This window comes from Rattus norvegicus, chromosome 18 (assembly GCF_021556685.1).
Source record: "Rattus norvegicus strain SHRSP/BbbUtx chromosome 18, alternate assembly SHRSP_T2T, whole genome shotgun sequence".
In the NCBI taxonomy this organism is placed as follows: domain Eukaryota; kingdom Metazoa; phylum Chordata; class Mammalia; order Rodentia; family Muridae; genus Rattus; species Rattus norvegicus.
The window spans coordinates 63,427,779-63,450,862 of NC_141551.1; the positions used below are offsets into that span (position 1 = coordinate 63,427,779).

At 41.7% G+C, this 23,084-nt stretch overlaps 1 protein-coding gene and 1 non-coding gene across 3 annotated transcripts in view; one reads left to right on the top strand and one right to left on the bottom strand.

Moving 5' to 3' along the window:
* Positions 1-23,084, top strand: part of Cep192 (centrosomal protein 192) — an 84,405-nt gene that overhangs the window by 35,438 nt on the left and 25,883 nt on the right. For both annotated transcript variants that reach the window (XM_087592730.1, NM_001402401.1), the window contains 13 exon segments: positions 1,094-1,242; positions 5,294-5,524; positions 8,220-8,345; positions 8,524-8,667; positions 8,783-8,843; positions 9,772-9,911; positions 10,003-10,095; positions 10,940-11,058; positions 12,171-12,347; positions 13,833-13,923; positions 15,157-15,333; positions 20,757-21,017; positions 21,399-21,514. In XM_087592730.1, the coding sequence (XP_087448856.1) occupies positions 1,094-1,242; positions 5,294-5,524; positions 8,220-8,345; positions 8,524-8,667; positions 8,783-8,843; positions 9,772-9,911; positions 10,003-10,095; positions 10,940-11,058; positions 12,171-12,347; positions 13,833-13,923; positions 15,157-15,333; positions 20,757-21,017; positions 21,399-21,514 (1,885 nt within the window).
* Positions 14,724-14,852, bottom strand: LOC120098367 (small nucleolar RNA SNORA33). Its single transcript, XR_015643179.1, has one exon. It is a non-coding gene; the product is annotated as a small nucleolar RNA SNORA33 (small nucleolar RNA).

A 23,084-nucleotide genomic window follows, 5' to 3' on the forward strand; every position in this document is an offset into this window, starting at 1 on the left:
TTGTTTCAGAAATGTTAGTTGGAATTAATTTCTTTAATTTTTTTAATCTTTAAGATTTATTTTTATGTGTGTGTCTTTATGAGTGTATGCACATATACATGTGCAAGTGCCCAGAGAGGCTAAAAGAGGATCTTGGATCTCTTGGAGCTGGAGTTGCAAGTGATTGTGAGCTGCCTGATCTGGGTGCTGGGATTTGAATTTAGGTCCTCATTATAGAGCAGCAAGTCCTCTTAACTGCTGAGCCAGCTCTCCAGCCCCCTCTCTGTAGTTATTTATTTGTTTCCTTTTTAAAAACACAGGATTTCAGAATGGCTTACACTAACTCTGTGGGGAAAATGACCTTGAGCTTTTGATCTCAGTGTCTCCATCTCCCCAGTGATGGGATTATAAGCATGCATCACACAGCTTATTTTGGGTTATTTCTTAAAAGCTCTTCTTTCCTCTCATATTGAGAGCTTCAGAATGTTTCTATGAGGGGGTTACTGAAGTTGGCTTAGAACAACAGTGAATTGTGTGCTGGTAGTTGGTAGTTTCCTAAGTCTTGTCCTGATGTTTCTTTTCCTGTCCCCGCTTTTGTGATTCTCCTTATTAGGAACATTTCCCAGAATGAGTGAGTTCTCTTCCACTGGTTCTTCCTGAGGGTGACATAGTGAGAGTGAGGGAGTGGACTCTGCCTCCTCTACTGATGACAGACATTGGCTCTGTGGGGCTGGGGATTGTACATACAGCCCACCTGAGTGTGAGGATAGGGACAGGGCTGAAGACAGTGCTGTGAAGACGCTGTAGCTGGGCACAGCTAGAGGCAGAGTCTCTGGAGCTTCTCGTCTCCTGTCAGTGGCTATAACTTGGGAGGGAGACGGGGAATGACAGCAGCGACAAAGATCTGTCTCTGTAAATTTGCTGAGCTTGGTCAGCTTTACTTGTGTTGCGCTGTTTGTTTTTCCCAGAGATTGTTGGTAACTTCCACTGAGACCTTTATGTCAAGAATTCTTATACTCGGGACTTTTATTTTATAGCTCTTGTAATCGTTTCCTTTTAAACAGTGGTGCTTTTAGTCAGATGCTCAGTGCAACTTGCATTTACTCTCATGCAGGGAACGCCAGAGTACCTGAGGAACTGAGGTTTCCTCATGCTTGCTGTGTGGGTATTGCCTCACAGACCCTCCTTAGTGTCCTCAACCCAACCGACTGTTGGCTACAGGTCAGCATCAAAGTTCTCAGTATCTGTGTGAACGGTGAGAAGGTAAGTTTCCTGTGTTATCTCATTAGGCTTCACTGGTGTACTTGGGTTAAAAAACTTAATCCACTTCTCCTTCCCAGCTCCTGCTCCTGTAATGACCACTCTGAGACACATTATTAAATGTGTAGGCCATGTGTTGGCTCATCCCTGGCTAGCTCAGAGCTTATTTAATCCATTTAAACTAGTCTATGTCTTCTGCGTGGTTCCTTACCAGTCCTTCAGTCCTGGTCCTCTTCTTCCTTTGAATCTTTCTCTTATCTATCCTGAGTTTAGTTCCCTTCCATCTCCTTTTATTCTCTCTCTCTTTTTCAGAATTCCCTCTCTTTCTGCCAGTGTCTCACTTCTTATTTCCTGCCTCAGCTCCAGGCTTTTTTTTTTGGTTCTTTTTTTCGGAGCTGGGGACCGAACCCAGGGCCTTGCGCTTCCTAGGCAAGCGCTCTACCACTGAGCTAAATCCCCAACCCCAGCTCCAGGCTTTTTTATTGACAGGTGTTGCTTTTGAGAGATTCTCTACACACATTAGTAACATGCTTGCCTTCCCTCTTACTCTCCTTAGAAAAATAGCAGAGTACTTTTGTCTTTTGATAATTCCATACACATGGACTGTGTATTTTGGTCCTCCCCTAACTATTCCTGCCTCTCCTCTTTTTTTCCTTTTTCTAAGTGATTAAACTTTTTTGAAAGTTTTTTTAAGGTTTATTTATTTTTATGCATATAAGTGCTTTGTCTGTCTGTCTGTGCACTAAAACTGTGCAGCGGCCACAGAGGGAAAAAGAGGGTGTCAGATCCCTTGAACCTGCAGTTGAAGACAGCTTTGAGCTGTTATGTGGGTGCTGGGCCCTGAACTTAAGTCTGCTGCAAGAGTGTTCTTAGCCACAGAGACATCTCTATAGCTCCCCTTCTGAACTTTTTTTTTTTTTTTTTGGAGTTTTTGGAGTTTTAGACTGTTCTTTGATACATGATTCTACGTGTGTATGATCCACCCTGATCACTGTCTGCCCTCCCTATCTCGTCTTCCTCTCACCTTGTCATTCTCTTTCCCCTTGCAGGTCCCTTTCCTATATTCATGTTGTTTTGTTTTGTGTGTGTTCCAGTGATGTTAGCTGAATGGTGTGTGACCGCAGGTTTAGAACTATCCATTGATACCTGTAGAGCTCATGCTAGGTATATAGCTAAAGGCAATCTATGGGTAGCCAACGATAGTTGAGCAGGGAAAGGTAGAGCCCTATGAAGACCTCCCCAGTTCATGGTTGGTCTTACAGGCCAGTCCCATGCAGGCCCAGGTCAGTCAGGCAGCTGTGGCTGCTGTGAGGTCAGGTTTGCAGTGGCATGCCTGGAAGAGAGCAGGTTCCAGCCTTCCTTCCCATTGTTACATTTACAGTGTTCCCTGAACCCTAGAGGGATTGGTACAAATGTCCTTCCTGTTTAGGGCTGAGATCTCAGCTGTCTTTTATTCTGAGCACCTTGAACAGCGATGAACTTTTCATTGGTCACTGCTCTCTGCAACTCTGCAAGGAAAGCTTCTCTGAGTAAGGCTAAGGATAGCATTTGTCTCTGGTTTAAACCTGAATATAGCATGTGGTTTGGTACCGTGTTTAGCTCAGCTAAACAGTAGTAGTGAGTTCTCCCAGAGGACTTAGGACCTCCCTCATGATGAGGTTATCTGGTTTACAGTACTTGGTATGAATTTCCTTTTATTAAGCAGGTCTCAGGCTCAATCTGAAGTGGTTATTACCTACTAACAGTCATGCCGCTATTGCATGGGTGGCCACATCTTGTGCTTGAGCTCAAGTGCCTCTACCCACTGAGTCATCTTACTGGCCTCAGTTTTGGCTTTGTTTCTTTTTATTTTTAAGCAGACTGCCTATGTCGTCCTACCTGGCCTGCAGCTTTCTATGCATATCAGTATATCAGACTGCCAATCATTTTTTTTTTTTTTTTGTGGTTATCCTCTAGTGATTGCCTTCTAAGTGTTAGGATAAATAATAGATATATATCACCGTGCCTGACCTTTTCACTCCCTGACTTATGTCTATGCTGTTCCCATCTCTCTAGCATATATAGAAATACAAACACGATTCTTTTATTTCCTGTTTATAAGTGGTGGGTATGTACAGAGCCATGGCATGTAGCAGACACACGTGGGCTGTAGTTAGTTCACTCTGTTTGTTGTGAGCCTCGGTCTCATGTACTTCCGGCCAGTTCAGACTTGCTAAGTAGGATGACACTAGACTTTGGATCTCCTTCTTTCCACCTTCAGAGTGCTGGGATTAATACGCAGACATTATTATGCCTAGCTTTTTTTTTTAACTCAAATCTTTGTTGCCCACATAGAACTTGAATGAACCTAAATGAACAATTTTGGATCGGGGTTTGTTTGTTTGTTTGTTTCTTTTTTTTTCCAGAGCTGAGGACCGAACCCAGGGCCTTGCACTTGCTAGGCAAGCGCTCTACCACTGAGCTAAATCCCCAACCCTGGATCGGGGTCTTTTTTAAACCCCTTGTTGTAACAGCATTTGCATTGTAACACATTTAAATATATTTTACATTTTTCATCAGTTTTAAACTTATTAATCATTATTTCTTATTTATAAAGCCTGTTAATTTGCATTTAGCACTATTATTTTAATTTCTGGGTGTTTAGAGTTCAGTAGAGTACAATTGAATATAAGCTATTGAATATATCAAGGAAAGAAAGAAAAGAACTAAGGCACTTATTTGGGCCTAATCTTCATTTGGTAGGAGGGATATTGTTAATTTATCTGCTAATTTTCTTATATGATCTTATGAAATCCATTGAAACAATAGCTTTAATGTCTAGCAAGGATCTCACATAACCAACTCCAGCTGCTATCGAGAGATTGTGAATCTTTCTTCACTCTGATGGGAGCAGGGCCAGCAGCTTCTGCTGGGGTGTGTGTAGGCTTCCTTGCTGCTACCTGCCAGCCAGCAAGCACTGGGCGGGTTTCCTCCCTTTCTCCTCTCACCACCCTGATTTACCTGGTAAAATAACATTGTTTCTATCTTAGTTTCTTTTTCTGTTGTGTGGTAAAATGCCCTTGACTCTTAACAACTTAGCAGAGAAAGGTTTGCTTTGGGTATGGTCGTCATGGCAGCAGTTTAGGGCAGGAGGAGCTTGAAGCAGCTGGCTGCATCATATCCGTAGTCTGCAAGCTGCTACACCACTCTCTCTCCACATGTCGTCCAGGATCCCAGACAGGGAACGAACGGTACCACCTACAGTGGGTGGGTTTTCCTACTTCAAATAAAGAAAGGAAGATAATCTCAGGCACATCCAGAGGCCAATCTGCCAGGTAGCTTTTGTAGTTGACAGCGTCAACCATCACTTCTGCATCCTGTCTCTTACTTTCCTCACTTTCTCATCTGTTGCCAGATCATTTAATGAGATAAAGTAAAATGATGGTGGGAAGCACTGTAGGTGGGAGGTGAGATTTGACGCAGCATATAGAAATAGAAGTCATATCCTATATAGGCTTCTGGGACTGAGGATTACTTCTCTGAGTAAAGGCATAGGCAAATATGTTCGCTTTAAAGTCTACTAGAGTATATATAGTTCTTATGTAATGAGAATGGATGTTTTCACTTGGAGATGCAGGTGTGGAGGTCAAAGGTCAAAGGTAGGCATTGGTTTTCTCCTTTACCATGTGAGTTCCACGGGTCAAACTCAAGTTGTTAAATTTAGTATTCAGTACCTTTTACCTACAAGTCCTTACCAGCCATCAAAAAGCCTTTTGCTTTTGGACTGATTATACCTTTCAATTAGTGAGTTACAAGAGTTGACTATGTTTTGGGTTTTTTTTTTTTTTTTTTTTTTTTTGTTCTTTTTTTCGGAGCTGGGGACCGAACCCAGGGCCTTGCACTTCCTAGGCAAGCGCTCTACCACTGAGCTAAATCCCCAACCCAGAGTTGACTATGTTTTAAACATATAATGAAGGTCTAGATTTCATAGTTGGACTAAAAAAGAATTTTAAACTAGATGATTAACCTCAAAAGGGAAAGCCATTTCTAACATACTACCTTGCTCTATTTACAGGTGGATCTTTCAACACAAACCTGTTTGGTTTTCAAGAATAAAGTTGTAATAAGACCTCATGCCACAGAAGAGATAAAAATTCTTTTTATCCCCACAAATTCTGGAATTTTCAGATGTACGTTTAGTGTTGCTTCTTGGTCATTTTCAGCAGATGCTGATACAATAGCGCAAGCAGAAGCCCTGGGGAGCAGAGTCACCCTCACTGCCATTGCTGAAACCCCTGTCATTGAGGTAGGTATCCGTGAGCCTCATTCGCCAGCGTTTGATACAGGAAGAGCCTGGCGGCAGACGTGTCAAAAGTTTCAAGCTAAATCTTAGTTGTCTCTTAAAGTTTATCTGTTGAGACTTACTTACTTTCATGTCTATGAGTGCATATCCGCGTGTGTGTATATGCCCCACATGTGTGCCTGTGTAGGTTAGAGGCGAGTGTTGGGCTCTTCTGGAACTGAAGTTACAAATTGTGAGCCACCGTATGGATGCTGGGAATTGAATTAGCACTGGGAGAGCAACAAGTGTTTTAACCACTGGAACCTTAGTTCTTAGCCCTCCCGCCCTCCCTTCCTTTAAAAAAAAAAAAACCATACAGGCTTTTATTTCATAGACCAAGATGGCCAAAATACCCACTTGCCTCTGCCCCACTAATACTGGATGAAAGACGTGCACTGCATTAAGCCCTTACATTCTTTCTTTTTTTTTTTTTTTTTATTTTCTTTTTTTCGGAGCTGGGGATCGAACCCAGGGCCTTGCGCTTGCTAGGCAAGCGCTCTACCGCTGAGCTAAATCCCCAACCCCACATTCTTATTCCAGGATTTGAAGCTACTGTGTTTTTTAAAATAGGAGCTATGAATAGACTTACTAAAGGGATTGTAGAGCATCACAGTAATCTGTTTTCTATAATTGCTCTTGTATACATGCTTAGCAGAGTTCCAGTGATTCTTTTCTTCCTCTTCCTCATTTTTCTTTTGTCTTCCCATGTTGGGATAACGACTGTTAATTAGGTGATGTACCTGTTGAATGAAGGGCTCTTGGTTAATTTGTCATTTTGCAAAGACACAGTGACTTATACTGTAAGCCAGAGGTGCGGTGGGTGAGTGAAGGGCAAGGCGGCCTCGCTGAGAGACGGACTTGGGAGAATCAGTCAGAGGTTTTCCATAGCTCACGTTTTCCAGGGGAATTAGTTCAGCATTTATTTTGTTGGAGATGGAGAAGGAAGTGAACTTGGAGATAGTCTTAAGAACTCCGTCAGCTCTGCTGTTTGCCATTGCTAGGTCTAGGTTTTAAAACTGATGGTACAAGGGGCCTGTTTTGGGCAATGTAGAATACACAGCTTTCTGCCTGACCACACCCATTAGAAACCAGTTACTGTCCCTTTCCTTACTTGTGACAACCAAAAACATCTACACATTGTCAATTTCTGCCTGTTCAGATAGTGTTAAGGACCACGGAGACAGATATTTCTAACTGTCTGCAGGTCAGTACATCCCATGGTGCAAGGCTTTTGGACTTCCCTTGAGCAGCTTACATTTTTAGCAGATGTGAAAAATTATGACCGCACAGTGTTTAAGGTCTCTATGTCATGCCACCAGTGGCTCACAACAGTGGTTACTTTGCATTGTGGAGCTGTGTTGGGTCCCAAACCAAGGGGCCTACTGTACTCACCTGGCAAAGATCAGAAATGCCAACGTCTGTGAACTCTGAGAAGCACCAGATAGGTGTGATAAGGTGCAATAAGTCAGTGTAAACTAGGCCATTTGAGTTGCTGTCTTAGAAGCGGGGACTGACTGAAATGGGCCATTCTTTCATCCCTTCTGTTTAAAGTCTGTTTTGACCAGTGTGGATCTTTCTATATCATTTCTCTTTTGTTTGTATTCCAGTTTCTCTTAACATCTTTTTGTTACAACATCTCTTTAAAATTCAGCCAGTTTTTCCCCTCCCTTTTCACGAGTCTTTATTATCCCAAGAGCATGTTGTGGAAATGCAAAGAAGGCATGAAAGGCTCTGTGCGTCTCAGCTGGAGCCAGTGCCAGTGCTGGTGTGGCCGAGACTCAGACTCTGATGTTCTTGTAAACAGTCTTTTGAAGTGTACCCATCCCTGGGAAGGTTCCCTGTTGTTTTTTGAACAGCAGGACAGAATTTTCAGGTGGTTTTAAAAACAATATTCCTAGACAGTCACTCCGAGTTTCAGGACTTTTATGTATGGTGTTTACATTTTATTCCAGTTTTGCCCTGCCCACAAGGAGCCTAAAATATACTTACTACCTTGGGAAAGTGTCAAACTTCAACTGTCTTGGAGGTTAATTTGGACCTCTTGGCCTTCATTGTCCCTTGTGGAATTCAGCTCCCATATGCTAATATGTCTTTTATTCCCTTGTAGCTTCATAAACTACAAGAGAAACATTTATGTGCTTTAAATATTGAATAAAGTCTCACCCGATATGTTAGGCTGTTCTCTGATGTTAAAAATAAACCAGTTTGCTACATCGTTATACACTTGTTTTTAACCTCTGATATGTCTATCATTTTAAATACTCTAGTCTTTGTATCAGACTGAATGTGAAATAAACCGAGATCTCCATGAAGTTGTGAAAGGAATTAAGGAGTTAACCTAATGATAGGACTAATTAAGAGGAGATTTATGTTTTATAAAATGTTGGTTTCATTATAAGATCTAATAGTGTTTTCAAAGTAGCAGGAGCCACTTTGCCTTATTCTGAAGTATATTTGGATACATGACCTACTTTAAAAGAAGACTTTAACTCTTGGCTTTATAGCTAATAATGAAGTAAAATGGGAAATAGAATGGGAAAGCCTAGGTCTAAGTTTATCCATCATGTTGACTCTTAACTGTGGCTAAGAAAAGCACGTAGATAAGATCATTCATTAATAATAGGTTGCTTTTCTTACTCAGTCCTTTCTTCATACTTAGGTAGAAACAGAAAAGAAAGGCGTTCTGGATTTTGGCGACTTGACCTATGAAGGCTGGAAAGCGCTTCCTCTCAAGTTAATAAACAGGACACATGCTACTGTGCCAATCAGACTGATTATTAACGCTGTGAGTGCTAACCTAGAATTAGACACTACCTACAGAATATATTGAATATATTCCAATTACAGGCAGTGCTAGTATTCTTGGTTAATTTTTCCTTGTAAAAGTCAATTTTACTGCTAAAGAGCCTGTTGCCAGCTATACTATTGTGACTGTGCTGAAACTGGCTTTTGTTTCTGACCAGAACGCCTTAGCCTGGCGCTGCTTCGCGTTCTCTAAAGAGCCCATTCGTGCCTCTCTGAAAGCTGCTCCGTACGCCGATGTGGTTGCCCAGCTAGTGGCCCCGTCCGTAGTCAGTCACGTGATGCCTGCCAGTTACGACGGAAAGGTAAGTTGAGTCAGTTTGAGAGCCGGCTTAGGAGTAAAGAACAGTTGTAAGCTACTTTTAGCTCGTTGGGATTTCAGTCTTAATATACATTAAATTTTTGTTTTTCATTTCATAGGATCCAGAATTCCTGATAGTTTGGGTTATTTTCCATAGCCCAAAGAAAATCCTCACTTCAGGTGTCGTATTTTGTGGGGGGGAGGGTTATTCTGTAATTTAACTTCAAATTTACAGTTTACTTTGTTAAATGACAGTATTTTAGGCTATTGCCAAGAATTTCATGTTGTTTGGAAAATGAGGAAGATGGTGTGATATTTTGGGTCGGACCTATGTAGATGTAGGTAATGTAAGTGAGGGCTGAAGGAACCCCATTTCCTCTCGACCTATCTCTCTGGTCATACCTATATTTGGATTGTGTCTTAGGCAGGGTTTCTATCACTGCAAGGAAACATTACGAAGAAGCAAGGTGGGGAGGAGAGGGTTTATTCAGCCTACACTTCCACTTTGCTGTTCATCACCAAAGGAAGTCAGGGCAGGAACTCACACAGGGCTGGAACCTGGGGGCAGGAGCTGATGCAGAGGCCATGGAGGGATGTTACTTACTGCCTTGCTTCCCCTGGCTTGCTCAGCCTGCTTTCTTATAGAACCCAAGACCACCAGCCCAGGGATAGCACCACCCACAATGGGTTGGTCCTCCCCACTTGATCACTAATTGAGAAAATGCCTTACAGCTGGGTCTCATGGAGGCATTTCCTCAAGGGAGGCTCCTTTCTCTGTGATAACTTCAGCTTGTGTCAAGTTGACACATAAAACCAGCCAGTGCAGATGTTTTAAAAGCCTTAACTGAGTTTTCTTTTTAATTTGTTTAATGTATTAATACTGTGTGTCTATGGGCATGTGTGTGTGAAGGTCAGAGAACAATTTTATGTGGTTGATTTTCTCCTATGTCTATATGGGTTTTGAGGATCATACTTAGGTCATCAGACTTGCATGCCAATGGCTTTTACCCTGGTTCCTGAGTTTTCTTTGGACCCCTAAAGACATCCTTTTAGATGATTGGTGAGATTTGGGATCTGTTTACTGAACTAAAAAAGTAAACTTTTATAGAAATTCTAGGCTCAGCAGAAGAATTCTTGGCCAGAGTGGATATAGAAGTTGACAGCCCAAACCCTATCCCAGTTCTGAGAAGTGTGGACCTCCGAGCAAGGGCAGGAGTAGCTAGGATTCATGCTCCTAGGGACTCACAGGTATCCTCGTCTGCTCTCTATGCTATACTGATGTGTCCAGGTTGGTATTTCTTTAATTGTGACAAGTTTTTTAATGCATTTTGCCCTGTAGACTATCTATTTGTTGGCTGATGTGAATTCCTCAACAAAACAGCCCTTACCTTTGAAAAATGCTGGGAATATTGAAGTTTATCTAGATATAAAGGTAAGAATTTCTGCAAAAGTGTGTTAGTATTTGTGTCCCTTTCTTTCCAATGGCTGTTGTGTGGGCAACCTTGTCAGGATGCTATGAGAACTAAGATGAGAATTACCACCAGTGTTGTAAAAACAGAGTCACAGAAGACTGAAGTGTATGCTGTGGTTAATGCTGAAACCTAGTGCTTGAATATAAGGATGCTTGAGGAGTCGCTGAGAGGTTTGTGTGGCACCTGCGATTGTGTAGGAACGAGCAGTCTGCACGTAAGGTTGATTTCCTAGATCCTGAGGTGAGTGAAGGACAGCGGTCAGCAATCAGAGATGGAGTAGGAAGAAATAGTCTTTTGGAAAGGAGCGAGACAAGTTAGGGTTGTGATGAGCAAGAAGAAAGAGCAGCAGCGTACCTGGTTAGTAAGAAGGCACCCTCGGCGCTGGGCGCTGGCTCAGTAGTTGAAAGCAGTCGCTGCTCTTCCAGACGATCCAGGTTGGGTTGCCAGCATCTTGATGGCAGTTCACATTTGTCTACGACTCCAGTTCAGAGGAATCTGGTGCCTTCTTCTGGCCTCTGTGGGCAGTGCATGCAGCATGGTGAACATGTATTCATGTAGGCAAAGCATGTACATACATACATTTAAAAATGTAAAGCATAGCTGAGTAGTGGTGGCAGCACATGCCTTTAATCTCAGTACTCAGGAGGCAGAAGCAGAAGCAGAGAGGCGCAGGTGGATCTCTGTCTTTTAAGGTGAGCCTGAAGAAGAAACATCTAGGAAATAGCAAAGAAAGGCACACAATACAAGAACATCTGAGGGAGAGCTTGCTTGCATGAGTTAAGTTGTGGTTCTGTAATTGCTTAGGTCGCAGAACAAGGAAGTCAGTTTTCAGTGGACCCAGAGAGTTTGTTTCTTAAACCTGGAGAAGAACATGAAGTTACCGTTTCCTTTACACCAAAGGATCCCAAAGCATGTGAGGAGAGGTAATATGAAAATGTTTACAATGGCCACTGGCTTATCTGCTTTTCACTCATGGGCAGATATGTCACCTAATACATGCTATAAATGATACAGTGCGCTTTAATCTCCTTAGTAACCCTTCACGTGTGTGTGTGTGTGTGTGTGTGTGAGAGAGAGAGAGAGAGAGAGAGAGAGAGAGAGAGAAAGAGAACATGCACGCACAGTCTGTATACACATATGTAATTTACATAGACACACATAAGATATACACACACCTAGTAATTTATATTATCACTGTTGTAAGTGTGATATGTGTGGTATGGGCATCAGTGCCATGGTGCATGTGTGGAGATCAGAGGACAACTTTCATTAGTTGTTTCTCCTTCCACCACAGGCACAGGGACCAGGTTCATGTCCTTAGGCTTACGCAGCAAGTACTTTCCCCACTGAATAATCTCACTGGCCCATCTTTTCTATTTTGTTAGAAAAATGCTTCTCTTAAACTAATCAGGTCAAAGTTAAAAATTGCTCTTTCTGGTATACTCTGACAAAAACAAATAATAAAGCATGATTATGGTGTTCCTCGTTGACTTTTTTCTTCGAAAAAGTCTTTACTTTGTTTTTTTTTATTTATTACTTTATAATTCTTCCCAGGTCTCCTTCAGGACCTGTGACATTGACATCTAAGTCATTAGTAATTTTCAGTCAGAATGTTATTGTTGTTTGTGTTAGAACTTGACTGTGTGGAGTTTCCTTAGTATATGCCTCAGAAGTACCCATGGAGACACACGCTGCTTCTCCCCAGTGTGGAGTACAGAATGCTCATGTCTAGGGAGTTTATTACTAGAATCCTGTGGAAAGTGGGGCACTAGTTAAGTACTTGTGCCTCAAGTGCTTACCCTCAACCCTGCTGCTGTCAATTCTCCCCAAATTCCTCAAGAAGTTTCTCTTGTGGCACCATGAGGACCTTATTGTGATCATCACTTTGGTGTGGTCTTTTCCCTGGAACATAAGCTTTTGGGGTAGAGATACTGTTGACATCATAGACTCAGTCTCAGACAAAGGGAGAGGACAGGCTATAGGTGCCAAAAAACTGACTGTGGGACACTTGACTCCTGTTTTCTTCTTTGGTTAGGATCCTGATAATATTTGTGCAACCATTAGGACCTCAGTATGAAGTAGTGTTAAAAGGTGAAGTCGTTACTTCTGGGAGTAAACCTCTGCCACCTGGACCTCACTGCTCAGATATTTCATTGATTCTGTCCAATAAGCAATTTCTGACTTGGGGTGGTGTTCCTCTCGGCAGGTCACAGTAAGTATTCATAGCAACTGACGGGGAGGACTGAGATTCTGTTGTCTAATTCCCTGATGCTATTTTCTCAGACATTAAATATTCTTTTTAGATTTGAGATAAAGCTGTAATATATTTTTGTAATTTGTAATAATTAATGTTCTTGATGATAACCAAAATTTAAAACTATAAAAATTTATGTCTGATTTTTAAAATGCATCTCAAACTGTCTCTTATGTTTTTAGGCTCTTTGAGCATTTGAGAGCATGAGCGCTGCTTTTAAGTACACTGTAGCTGTCTTCAGACACACCAGAAGAGGGCATCAGATCTCATTACAGAAGGTTATAAGCTACCATGTTGTGCTGGGATTTGAACTCAGGACCTCTGGAAGAGCAGTCAGTGCTCTTAACCACTGAGCCGTCTCTCCAGCCCACACTTTTTTTTTTGGAGACAAGATCTCATTCTCTCAGGCTGGCCTTGAATTTCCTATATGTAGCTGATGCCTCCACCTCCAGAGTGCTGGGATTACAGGCATGCGTTAGTGTAACTGGGGCTGGGCTCGAACCCAGGACTTCATACATGCTAGGCAAGCACTCTACCAACTGAGCCACACCCCCAGCCTTTTTTTTTTTTTTAAAGATTTATTTATTTTTATTTATGTGAGTATACTGTAGCTGTCTTCAGACACACACCAGAAGAGTACATCAGATCCGAGCGCTCCTTTTATGGAAAGTCAGAAAGACAATGATTGATCAAAGCACTGTATCTTGTTTAAAGAGATTGCAATCCAGTGATAAATACTTAGACTGGACTTCATATTAGGTGATAATGGTTTTCTTTTTTCTTTTTCTTTCTTCTTCTTCTTTTTTTTTTTTTTTTTGTGTGTGTATGTGTGTACAACAGGGATTTCTACACTTATTTTGTATTAAGTGGAGAGAGGAAATAATTTCAAAGATGCAGGGTTTTTCATACTAGCAACCTGCTATTTATGTATCCATTTATATTCTAATGTCTTTAAAAGGTAGAGGGAACTCAGCAGACTGCTGAAAAGACTGTTGTACAAATAAGCATGGTAGCCTTGATGGCTTGTTTCTCTGAAAACAAGACCAAGCAAAGAATTCCAGCTCTATTAAAGACTTGAGACTTTCTTCAGTAACTTCTATACACTTTTTATAGTGTAGAATATGTATATAAAATGTATACACTAGAGATACTTAAGATGAGCTTTACGTTTCGTTTTTTTTTTGTTTTTTTTTTTTTGTTCTTTTTTTCGGAGCTGGGGACCGAACCAGGGCCTTGTGCTTCCTAGGCAAGCGCTCTACCACTGAGCTAAATCCCCAACCCCCCAGCTTTACATTTTTAGAGACAAATTGTGTAATTGTGGAGAGGTGAGGTGTACAGTCATCCTGCCTTTAGACACTATGGTGGGGTTTGGTTGGCTTTGTGTTTGCCGCTGTAGCAGTATCAATAGAAAATAAAGGCTTTAAACCATGTAATTGTTTTTAGGCTTCAGAAACTGGCTTTGAGAAACAGTTCTACAACAACAGCCCAGAATTTGCAACTGTTTATCAAAGGACAAGATCAGGATTGCTTTCAGGTTTGTAGTCTGATCTTTGTCTTGTCTGATTTAAACACCATCACCACCACCACCACCACCACTACCCCACCCCACCCCCAGAGCTGAGGACCGAACCCAGGGCCTTGCGCTTGCTAGGCAAGCGCTCTACCACTGAGCTAAATCCCCAACCCCAATTTAAACACTTTTTAAAAACTATTTTGTTTTGTTTATGCAGCAGGGTCTCACTGTGTAGCCAAGGCTGCCCTGAAATTCATGATCCTACTGGCTGCAACAGGCCTGAACCACTACATATGGCTTCTGCCTGATGTTTTATCTGAGTATAGAATACTCACTTATATGCAGACCATTTGTTGTTTAATTTGTCTAAGATTTCTCTTACTATGTAGCTCTGGCTGGCCTGGGGTTTGATATGTAGACCAGGCTACCCTTGAACTTACAGGAATTTCCCTGTCTCTGCCTTCCAAACACTGATTGTAGGTGTATGCCATTGGACCGAACCCAGACTACGTGTTTTCTGTATCTGTTTTTTGCAGTCCTGGGGATGGAACCCAGGGTCCATGTCCATGTCTTTCTGATTTTTTGTTTTTTTATAGGTTTTTTTTTCCTTAAAAAAGTTAGATGCAAATTACTTTTCCAGTATTACGTTCTTATTAACTATTTGATTAATTCTTTTTTTTTTTTTTTTTTTTTTTGGTTCTTTTTTTTTTTGGAGCTGGGGACCGAACCCAGGGCCCTGCGCTTCCAAGGCAAGCGCTCTACCACTGAGCTAAATCCCCAACCCCTATTTGATTAATTCTTAAAGTGCTCCTCAGAATTAACACTGTAGCCATTTTCAGGGACCTTAAAAACTTCAGCTGTCCTTAAGGCTCGTAACATGGCATTACTATTGCCAGCCTTTTCTACATTTCTGCAGAAACACAGAGCTAAGCAGACTAGATGGCTGGCTTGTTTATAGGTTTTAAAGATTTTTAAATTTTATTTTACGTGTATGAATGTTTTGCTTGCATGTATGCTTATGCAACATGTGTATACCTGGTGCCCATATTGTTCAGAAGAAGGTGTCAGATTCTCTGGGACTGGAGTTACAGAGGCTTGTGAGTGCCATGTAGGCACTGGGAACTAAACCTGGGTCCTCTGCAAAAGCAGTGCTCCTAATCGCTGAGCCTTCTTTCACACTTAAGAGTTTGTATTAATGTGTGTTTCATTTGTGCTAGTGTTTAAGTTTATACAGTGATTGTTTTTAAATTGTAGATTCAGAACACTTTTGGCTCAGAAGAGCGATTGACCAGTAACTGTGAGATCAGAATTTGCCCAGGAGAGGATTTTGTAATTTCTGTGCTATTTGCACCAACTCGATTATCTTGCATGTTGGCTAAATTAGAAATCAAACAACTTGGAAATCGATCACAGCCAGGCATTAAGTTTATGGTAAGAGAAGTTTACTGCTTTTTTTTCTTCCATGAAGTTCATGTAAAGTTGTAACCATTGCTTTAATATTGGTAAATTATGTATTCTGATTTTTCTGTTATATACTTAAAAACAAATTACAGAATAATTATCAAGTCAGGAAAAGCAACCATTATGAGTTTCATATAAAAAGCAATCCTAATGCTTTTAAAGTTTCATTACTGCTTGAGAAATTTGAAAGATACCTAACAATATCCACATAGAACTATTCAACTCAGCAAAATACTGTTTTAGCCCATTTGGTCCACTATAAACAACAAATGCCACGAGCTAGATATTATGTTATTATTTTATGTGTAGGAATGTTTTGTCTGCATGTCTCTGAGCCATGTGTGCATGTGGTGCCCATGGGTGCCAGAAGAGGGTGCAGCGTCTCCTGGAACAGAGGTACAGACTATTGTGAGCCTCCATGTGGTGCTGGGAACTGAACCTTGGTCCTCTGGAAGAGCAGCCAGTGCTCTTAACTGCTGAGCCGTCTCTCCTGATAGTCCTTAACATTTATTCCTTACAGTTCTCAAGCTGGCTGTCCAAGCTTAGTGTGCCAGCATTGTCTGTCTAGCAAGGAGCTACAGTCTGTTTCAGAGACAACACATCTTTTTCCCATGTCTTCTCCTGGTGCAAGGGTGAGGCGCTCCCCTCCTCTCTTACAGGCACACTAATTCCACGAGCGAGCAGGGCTGTCAGGACTCATCGCTTCTGAAAGCCCTACCTAGTGCTGCCGTGTTGGGGATTATTTCAACAGAAGAATGTGAGACACCAACGTTCAGGCTTAGGCAAATATCCCTTGATATAATTTTCTAGACTGTGTTCCAGAGACTGGGCTTACAAAGACAATTTTTTTTTTTTTGGTTCTTTTTTTCGGAGCTGGGGATCGAACCGAGGGCCTTGCGCTTCCCAGGCAAGCGCTCTACCACTGAGCTAAATCCCCAGCCCCACAAAGACAATTTTTTAAAATGGTTTTTAATTTTTTTTTTTTTTTATGTACAGTGGAGTTTTGCTTGTGTGCAGATGTTGGATCTCCTGGAACTGGAGGCAGCTAGGAACTGCCATGTGGGTGCTGGGAATTGAACCTGGGTTCCTTGGAAAAGGAACCAGTGCTCTTAACTACTGAGACAAAATTTTATTTTCAGCCTGACAAATTTTTAAAACTTGATTTAACCATTTGCATAAATATATCCCAAGCAACTACAGATAAAAAGGATAAGGCACTGAGGAAAGAAAATAAGGGCAATACAGTGAGGTGACATCACAGTGAGGTGACATCACAGTGAGGTGACATCACAGTGAGGTGACAGCACAGTGAGGTGACATCACAGTGAGGTGACAGCACAGTGAGGTGACAGCACAGTGAGGTGACATCACAGTGAGGTGACATCACAGTGAGGTGACAGCACAGTGAGGTGACAGCACAGTGAGGTGACAGCACAGTGAGGTGACATCACAGTGAGGTGACATCACAGTGAGGTGACATCACAGTGAGTGACAGCACAGTGAGGTGACATCACAGTGAGGTGACAGCACAGTGAGGTGACATCACAGTGAGGTGACAGCACAGTGAGGTGACAACACAGTGAGGTGATATCACAGTGAGTGACATCACAGTGAGGTGACAGCACAGTGAGGTGACAGCACAGTGAGGTGACAGCACAGTGAGGTGACAGCACAGTGAGTGACATCACAGTGAGGTGACATCACAGTGAGGTGACATCACAGTGAGGTGACAGCACAGTGAGGTGACATCACAGTGAGGTGACAGCACAGTGAGGTGACATCACAGTGAGGTGACAGCACAGTGAGGTGAGTGACAGCACAGTGAGGTGACATCACAGTGAGGTGACAGCACAGGGAGGTGACAGCACAGTGAGATGACATCACAGTGAGGTGACATCACAGTGAGGTGACAGCACAGTGAGGTGACAGCACAGTGAGGTGACGTCACAGTGAGGTGACAGCACAGTGAGGTGACATCACAGTGAGGTGACAGCACAGTGAGGTGACAGCACAGTGAGTGACAGCACAGTGAGGTGACATCACAGTGAGGTGACAGCACAGTGAGGTGACATCACAGTGAGGTGACAGCACAGTGAGGTGACAGCACAGTGAGGTGACAGCACAGTGAGGTGACATCACAGTGAGTGACATCACAGTGAGGTGACAGCACAGTGAAGTGACATCACAGTGAGGTGACAGCACAGTGAGGTGACATCACAGTGAGGTGACATCACAGTGAGTGACATCACAGTGAAGTGACATCACAGTGAGGTGACAGCACAGTGAGGTGACATCACAGTGAGGTGACAGCACAGTGAGGTGAGTGACAGCACAGTGAGGTGACATCACAGTGAGGTGACATCACAGTGACGCGACATCACAGTGACGCGACATCACAGTGACACGACATCACAGTGGCACGACATCACAGTGACATGACACATCACCACGTAAACGTGAACCCCTTCAAACTGCACGTTGATCTGGAAAGGAGAGCAGGATTGAAATTTGTGTTCTCTGTCTTGTGTCAGATGGGAATGTAAGCAATTAGAAGATTGACCAAAATAGCTTTATTTGACACATGAGTTAGCCTGTTATCTGTGGAGCAATTTACTTGGTCCCAGGGTGGGCCAGATGGTGTGAGTATGTAAAGCGGTCACTCTTAGACCCTGTGACAGAGTGTCAATGTACACAGCTGTAGAGTGTACTGATCTGATTTCTTGTGAAATAAAATTGGGTTTGTAGAGATGCTAAGTGAATGTGTCCCTCACTCCATCCTGAATATGATGTGCTGGATTCTAGGCTTAGTAACCTAAGTTTGAGATTGTTAGTCATTTAGGGCAGAACCATTTGATTTAACAGTCACCAAGACCTAGTTCTAGTCTGGGGCCTCCTTAAACCAGGGTCTTCGTGTGATTTCTGCCTGCATAGATTCTCTTAGAGCTGCGTAGGGTGGGGTTTGTCTGTGGATTCTCCAGCTCAGAATGGCTTGTAGTTCACAAAAAAGACTTATACCATGGAAGATAAAATAGCCTAGAAAAGTGGTAGGGGAAACCTCACTTGAGATTTGAGGGAATTGGGAAAACCACCCTGTCTCATCACTTACACCCCCTGGATTGGCACTTCAATATCTCCCCATGACAGGCAGCTTCTTGCTGTCCCAGCATTATGGTTTGGTTCTGAGGAACGAGTGGAATGTTCTGTGCTCTAAATAGCATAAAGCATGGTGGACTTAAATAAAAATTAATTTTTTTCCATGTTGAGTACATGATAAGCATCATTTTTAATTGGTAGATAGAATATCACATTTGTTTTCAACATAACCTGAGATAAAGCCGTTCTCCCCATTCTACTCAGGTTAACTGGGGATACACAAGTGTAGAATCCACATTAACTTCTGTGTAATCCCTGGGGTGCTAAATACATCTCTGTTTTGTAGTCTTTGAGAGCAGTGGTTCTCAGCCCCAGGCTGTGATGCTCCCAGAGATTTTTGGCAATATTGGAGACAATTTTGATTGCCTTAACTGATACTAAGACAAGAGTATTGTTCCCCTCACACCACACCACACCACACCACACCACACCACACCACACCACACCACACCACACCAAAAATCCAGCCCAAATGCCAATGGCACTGAGCTTAAGAAACCCTCCTTTACAACAATGATTAATCTCTGGATCTGTTGGCGACAAGTTGGTTTCAGCTTTTGTGTGTTAGCATGTATGTGTGATGTGTTAGCGTGTGTGTGTGATGTGCCAGAGGTTGGCTTTGGGTCTTCCTTTGTCACTTTGCTTTATTTACTGAGTCAGACTCTCTGAACCTCTCATTGCTGTTTTGGCAAAGCTTGCCTTAGAGCTTTTTTGGTTTATTTGCTAAGTACTGGGTTATGGGTGATCTGAACTCCTACCTCATGCTTGCATGGAAAGAACTTTATCTGTTGAGCCAAAAAAATCTCATGACCTTTATCTCTACCCAACATTTATACTGTTTCTCTTGATATTATTTTCTAAATGCCACAATTAATTTATATTTTAATAGCATTTATATTGATTGCATAATATATCTTGTAGAGATGATATAAAGGGTATGTTGGAATGTGCATAGGTCATGTGTAACAACAATTTCATTTTATATAAAGGACTTGAGCATCACAGAATTTGGTACTCATGGGTATGAGGGGCTAGCCTGGAACGGATGCCCTGAGGATATTGAGGGACAAATGTAGAGAAAGAATACATATATTGAACGTTTTCAAAGATGCCTTTTCTCTTTATCATTTCCTGTTTAATTTTATGCAGATAATTTATGCATAAAAGTATAGAAAATGAAGAAATTGAAATATTTTTGGTTCTTTCAGCTGTAGCAAATCATTTTAAATGATAAGGTTTGTAGGTTTCTGTTCTGAAGGTCTTGGAAATGTTATTACTTTATAATAAATCAAGCAAATTTATGAGGATCCTCAGTTTAGTGTCCAGTGTTGTTTTGATTAGATACATAAGGCAAATCAAAAGCAATTGTTGATTTTTCCATATTCTCTATGGACTATTTGGAACCTGTGAAAAGTAAGTTTTAGAGATGCCTGTTGACCAGCATAGAAGGTTACTTTCTAATACAGTAAATGCTTTTGTTACTTCTGTTATAAACGAAGGTCTCCATAAGCCCTCCTTGTCTAGAAGGCTCAGCTCCTGTCCAAACTGCAGCACGTATCTCTCAGACCTGGCTTTAGTTCCAGGTTTCCAGGTCCCTGGCTGGCCTGGAGTTTGGAGTACTAGGCCTGTCTGTGGGCTTCTCCTGACAGCACCTCTGCCAAGACACTGAGATAACAGCATAGCCCTGGCTGCCTGTGTGGACCAAGCTGGCTTTGAACTCATAGATTCGCCTGCCTCTGCCTCCCTGAGTGCTGCGATTACAGGCGTGTGCCACCAAGCACTGTTAAACCTGGCTTCTTAATTCTTATAGAGTAATTTGAGAAGGGAGATGCTCACATATCCCCTGAAGTCTCTGTTATGAGAAGTTTCTGATTATAGAGAAGTCGCAGAAGCACCACTTCTACAATTTACACCCAGCTGACCATTGACCAGTACACGTCTATGTTTTTAGGCATTTCAAGATAAACTCTAGTATTACTAGTATAGCTAGGCTTGCATTCATTTGCTAGGTGAAGCATATTATTCTTTGGTTAAGCTTGAGTTATGCAATGGGAAATGATGTTCTTTCTGTAGTCAGAAGGCTAATGGAGTTTGGAAGCGCTGTTTGTATTTCCTTTTCAAATGTACATAACTGTACATACACAGTGGTGAACGAGAAGTTGGGTAATTCCTAGCTCAAGGATACAAACACTAAAAACTTTAATTGTATTAAATTGGATGTGTGTATTTTTTGTTTTTAGATACCTTTGTCTGGATATGGAGGAACAAGTAATCTTATTCTAGAAGATGTTAAGAAATTATCTGACAGTTACCTGGTAACGGTGAATGACTTGATTCCTGGCAAAGAGAGCAAAGTTACTTTTTCTGTTCGCAACACTGGCTCCAGAGCTGCCTTCGTTAGAGCAGTGGGCTTTAAAGGTTCTCAAAGAAAAGTTTTGCTGGATCCTAAAGTATTGAGAATTTTTCCAGATAAATTTGTACTTAAGGAAAGAACCCAGAAAGTAAGTATACAATCTCTGCCCCAAAAGATAAGGTTATATTTTGAGTAATATTAGTTAGTATTTTATGGCCAAATGTTAGCATCGTGCTGGGAGGGAGTGTAGGTTAGAAGACTTTCCTGGTCTTTCTTGGAGAGCTGCTATACATATTTCCTTTCTTCCTTTTTCTCTCAAAATGGAGTTTCTCTTTGTAGCCCTGGCTGTCCTGTAACTGTTGACCAGGCTGGCCTTGTCCTCAGAGACTAGCCTGTTTCTACCATCTGAGTATCCATGGGTTCTGTCTGTGGTCTCCTTAGTAGTGTAGGACTGTTTATTCAGAGTGAGATAACTTACTGAGGAAAAGTATTGAGTACTCATGCTCCTGCTGTCCTTTTGTTGTATCAGGATATTACTTTAGTATACAATCCGTCAAGCAGGAAGATCGGCAGTAAACCTGAGACAGAGCTGATAACTGTCTACATGTTTGGTGGTGACGAAATCTCCAGACAGCAGTATCGAAGGTATAACCTACTTAAACAGCATGGGAGCCGACCAGTGCGGTCTGCACGGTTGATGACTGGGAACCGTTTAGAACACACCTCACTGTTCATTAGTACTATTTATGGTAGATGGAGAAAAACATTGGTGAATTGTGTGGCTCATAATTTGGCATAATGTGAGTTAGAGATACTTGGAGGAAACATAAGTAAATTTTCCTACGTTCTGCCTCCTTTCATGACATATGGGTGCTTTTTTTCCCCCTTATCCAGTAGGACCATCATGCTTTACACTGCTCCTACTGTATCATGCTTTTCCTACGCCCGATTTTATTATATAAACCTACATTGATTAATTTAGAATATTTCTAGGAAGGCTATAAATTACTAGAAAGGATCATTATATCTTAGAAATGTGTAGATGGTTTACCTTATAGATACTTTATAAAATTTGATACATCTAATATTCATATGATTTAATATACTGAGTTGGAAAGTTTGGGATATTGTCCTAGGTCAAGTGTGATTGAAATATTGGTACATTATTATGTGCTAAGTTCTGGGTGCTTCTTGTTGCATAATAGAGGTTTTTGGGCTAGAGAACTTAAGCACAACATAGATGAGACTCACGTTGAGAGCGATGGCTACTCTGAGGCTGACTTCTTTTTTCTTTTCTTTTTTCTTTTTTGAGACAGGGTCTCTCTACATAGCCCTGTCTGTCCTGTGTAGACCAGGCTGGCTTTGACTTCACAGAGATTTGCCTGCCTCTGCCTCCTTGAGTGCTGGGGCTAAGGTGCATCCTACCAGCAAGCACTGTTAAACCTGGCTTCTTAACTATTTTAGGATAATTTGGAGAAAGGACTTAGTCACATTTCCTGTTTCTCCTTCTCTATACTGAAACATAAAAAGAAAAACCAAACAAAAATCCCTATGTATTGTTTCATAAGTTCTATTGTCTTTGGTTGTGAACATCTGAGAACTACAGAGACATAGTTTGTTTCTCACTGTAAAGGTCCTTTGGACGATGCCTGTTTTAGTAGTTAAGTGGCTACTTAAATATTCTCATGAACGCTTATTAGTTATTGTTCTTCTCTCCCTACTGAGGCAAGTTCTTTGACCAAATTGTCAATAATGACAAGATAAGCCCTGGAAAGAATCCAGTTCTCAGCTGGAGAGATGGCTCAGGGGTTAAGAGCACTGACTGCTCTTCCAGAGGTCCTGAGTTCAATTCCCAGCAACCACATGGTGGCTCACAACCGTCTGTAATGAGATCTGAAGCCCTCTTCTGGCCTGCAGGCTTACATGCAGGCAGAAAGCTATATGATGTATACATAATAAATAATAAATAGATAGATGGATAATCTAATTCTCTTTCTCCTCTTATATTAAAGAGCCCCTACTTTGATACTACCATTGAACTAAAATTAGTGATTCCACTACCATTTAAGCTGAACTTCCAAAGCAGGTTTGGCTCTAAAAAGTACTTATTTTATGATTTAAGATCTGTGATCTATGTATGAATGTATCCTGCTGCTAGTGGGGTTTGCCAGATAATTTAATTAAAATCTGGTTTAGGTCACTTTATATATAAAGT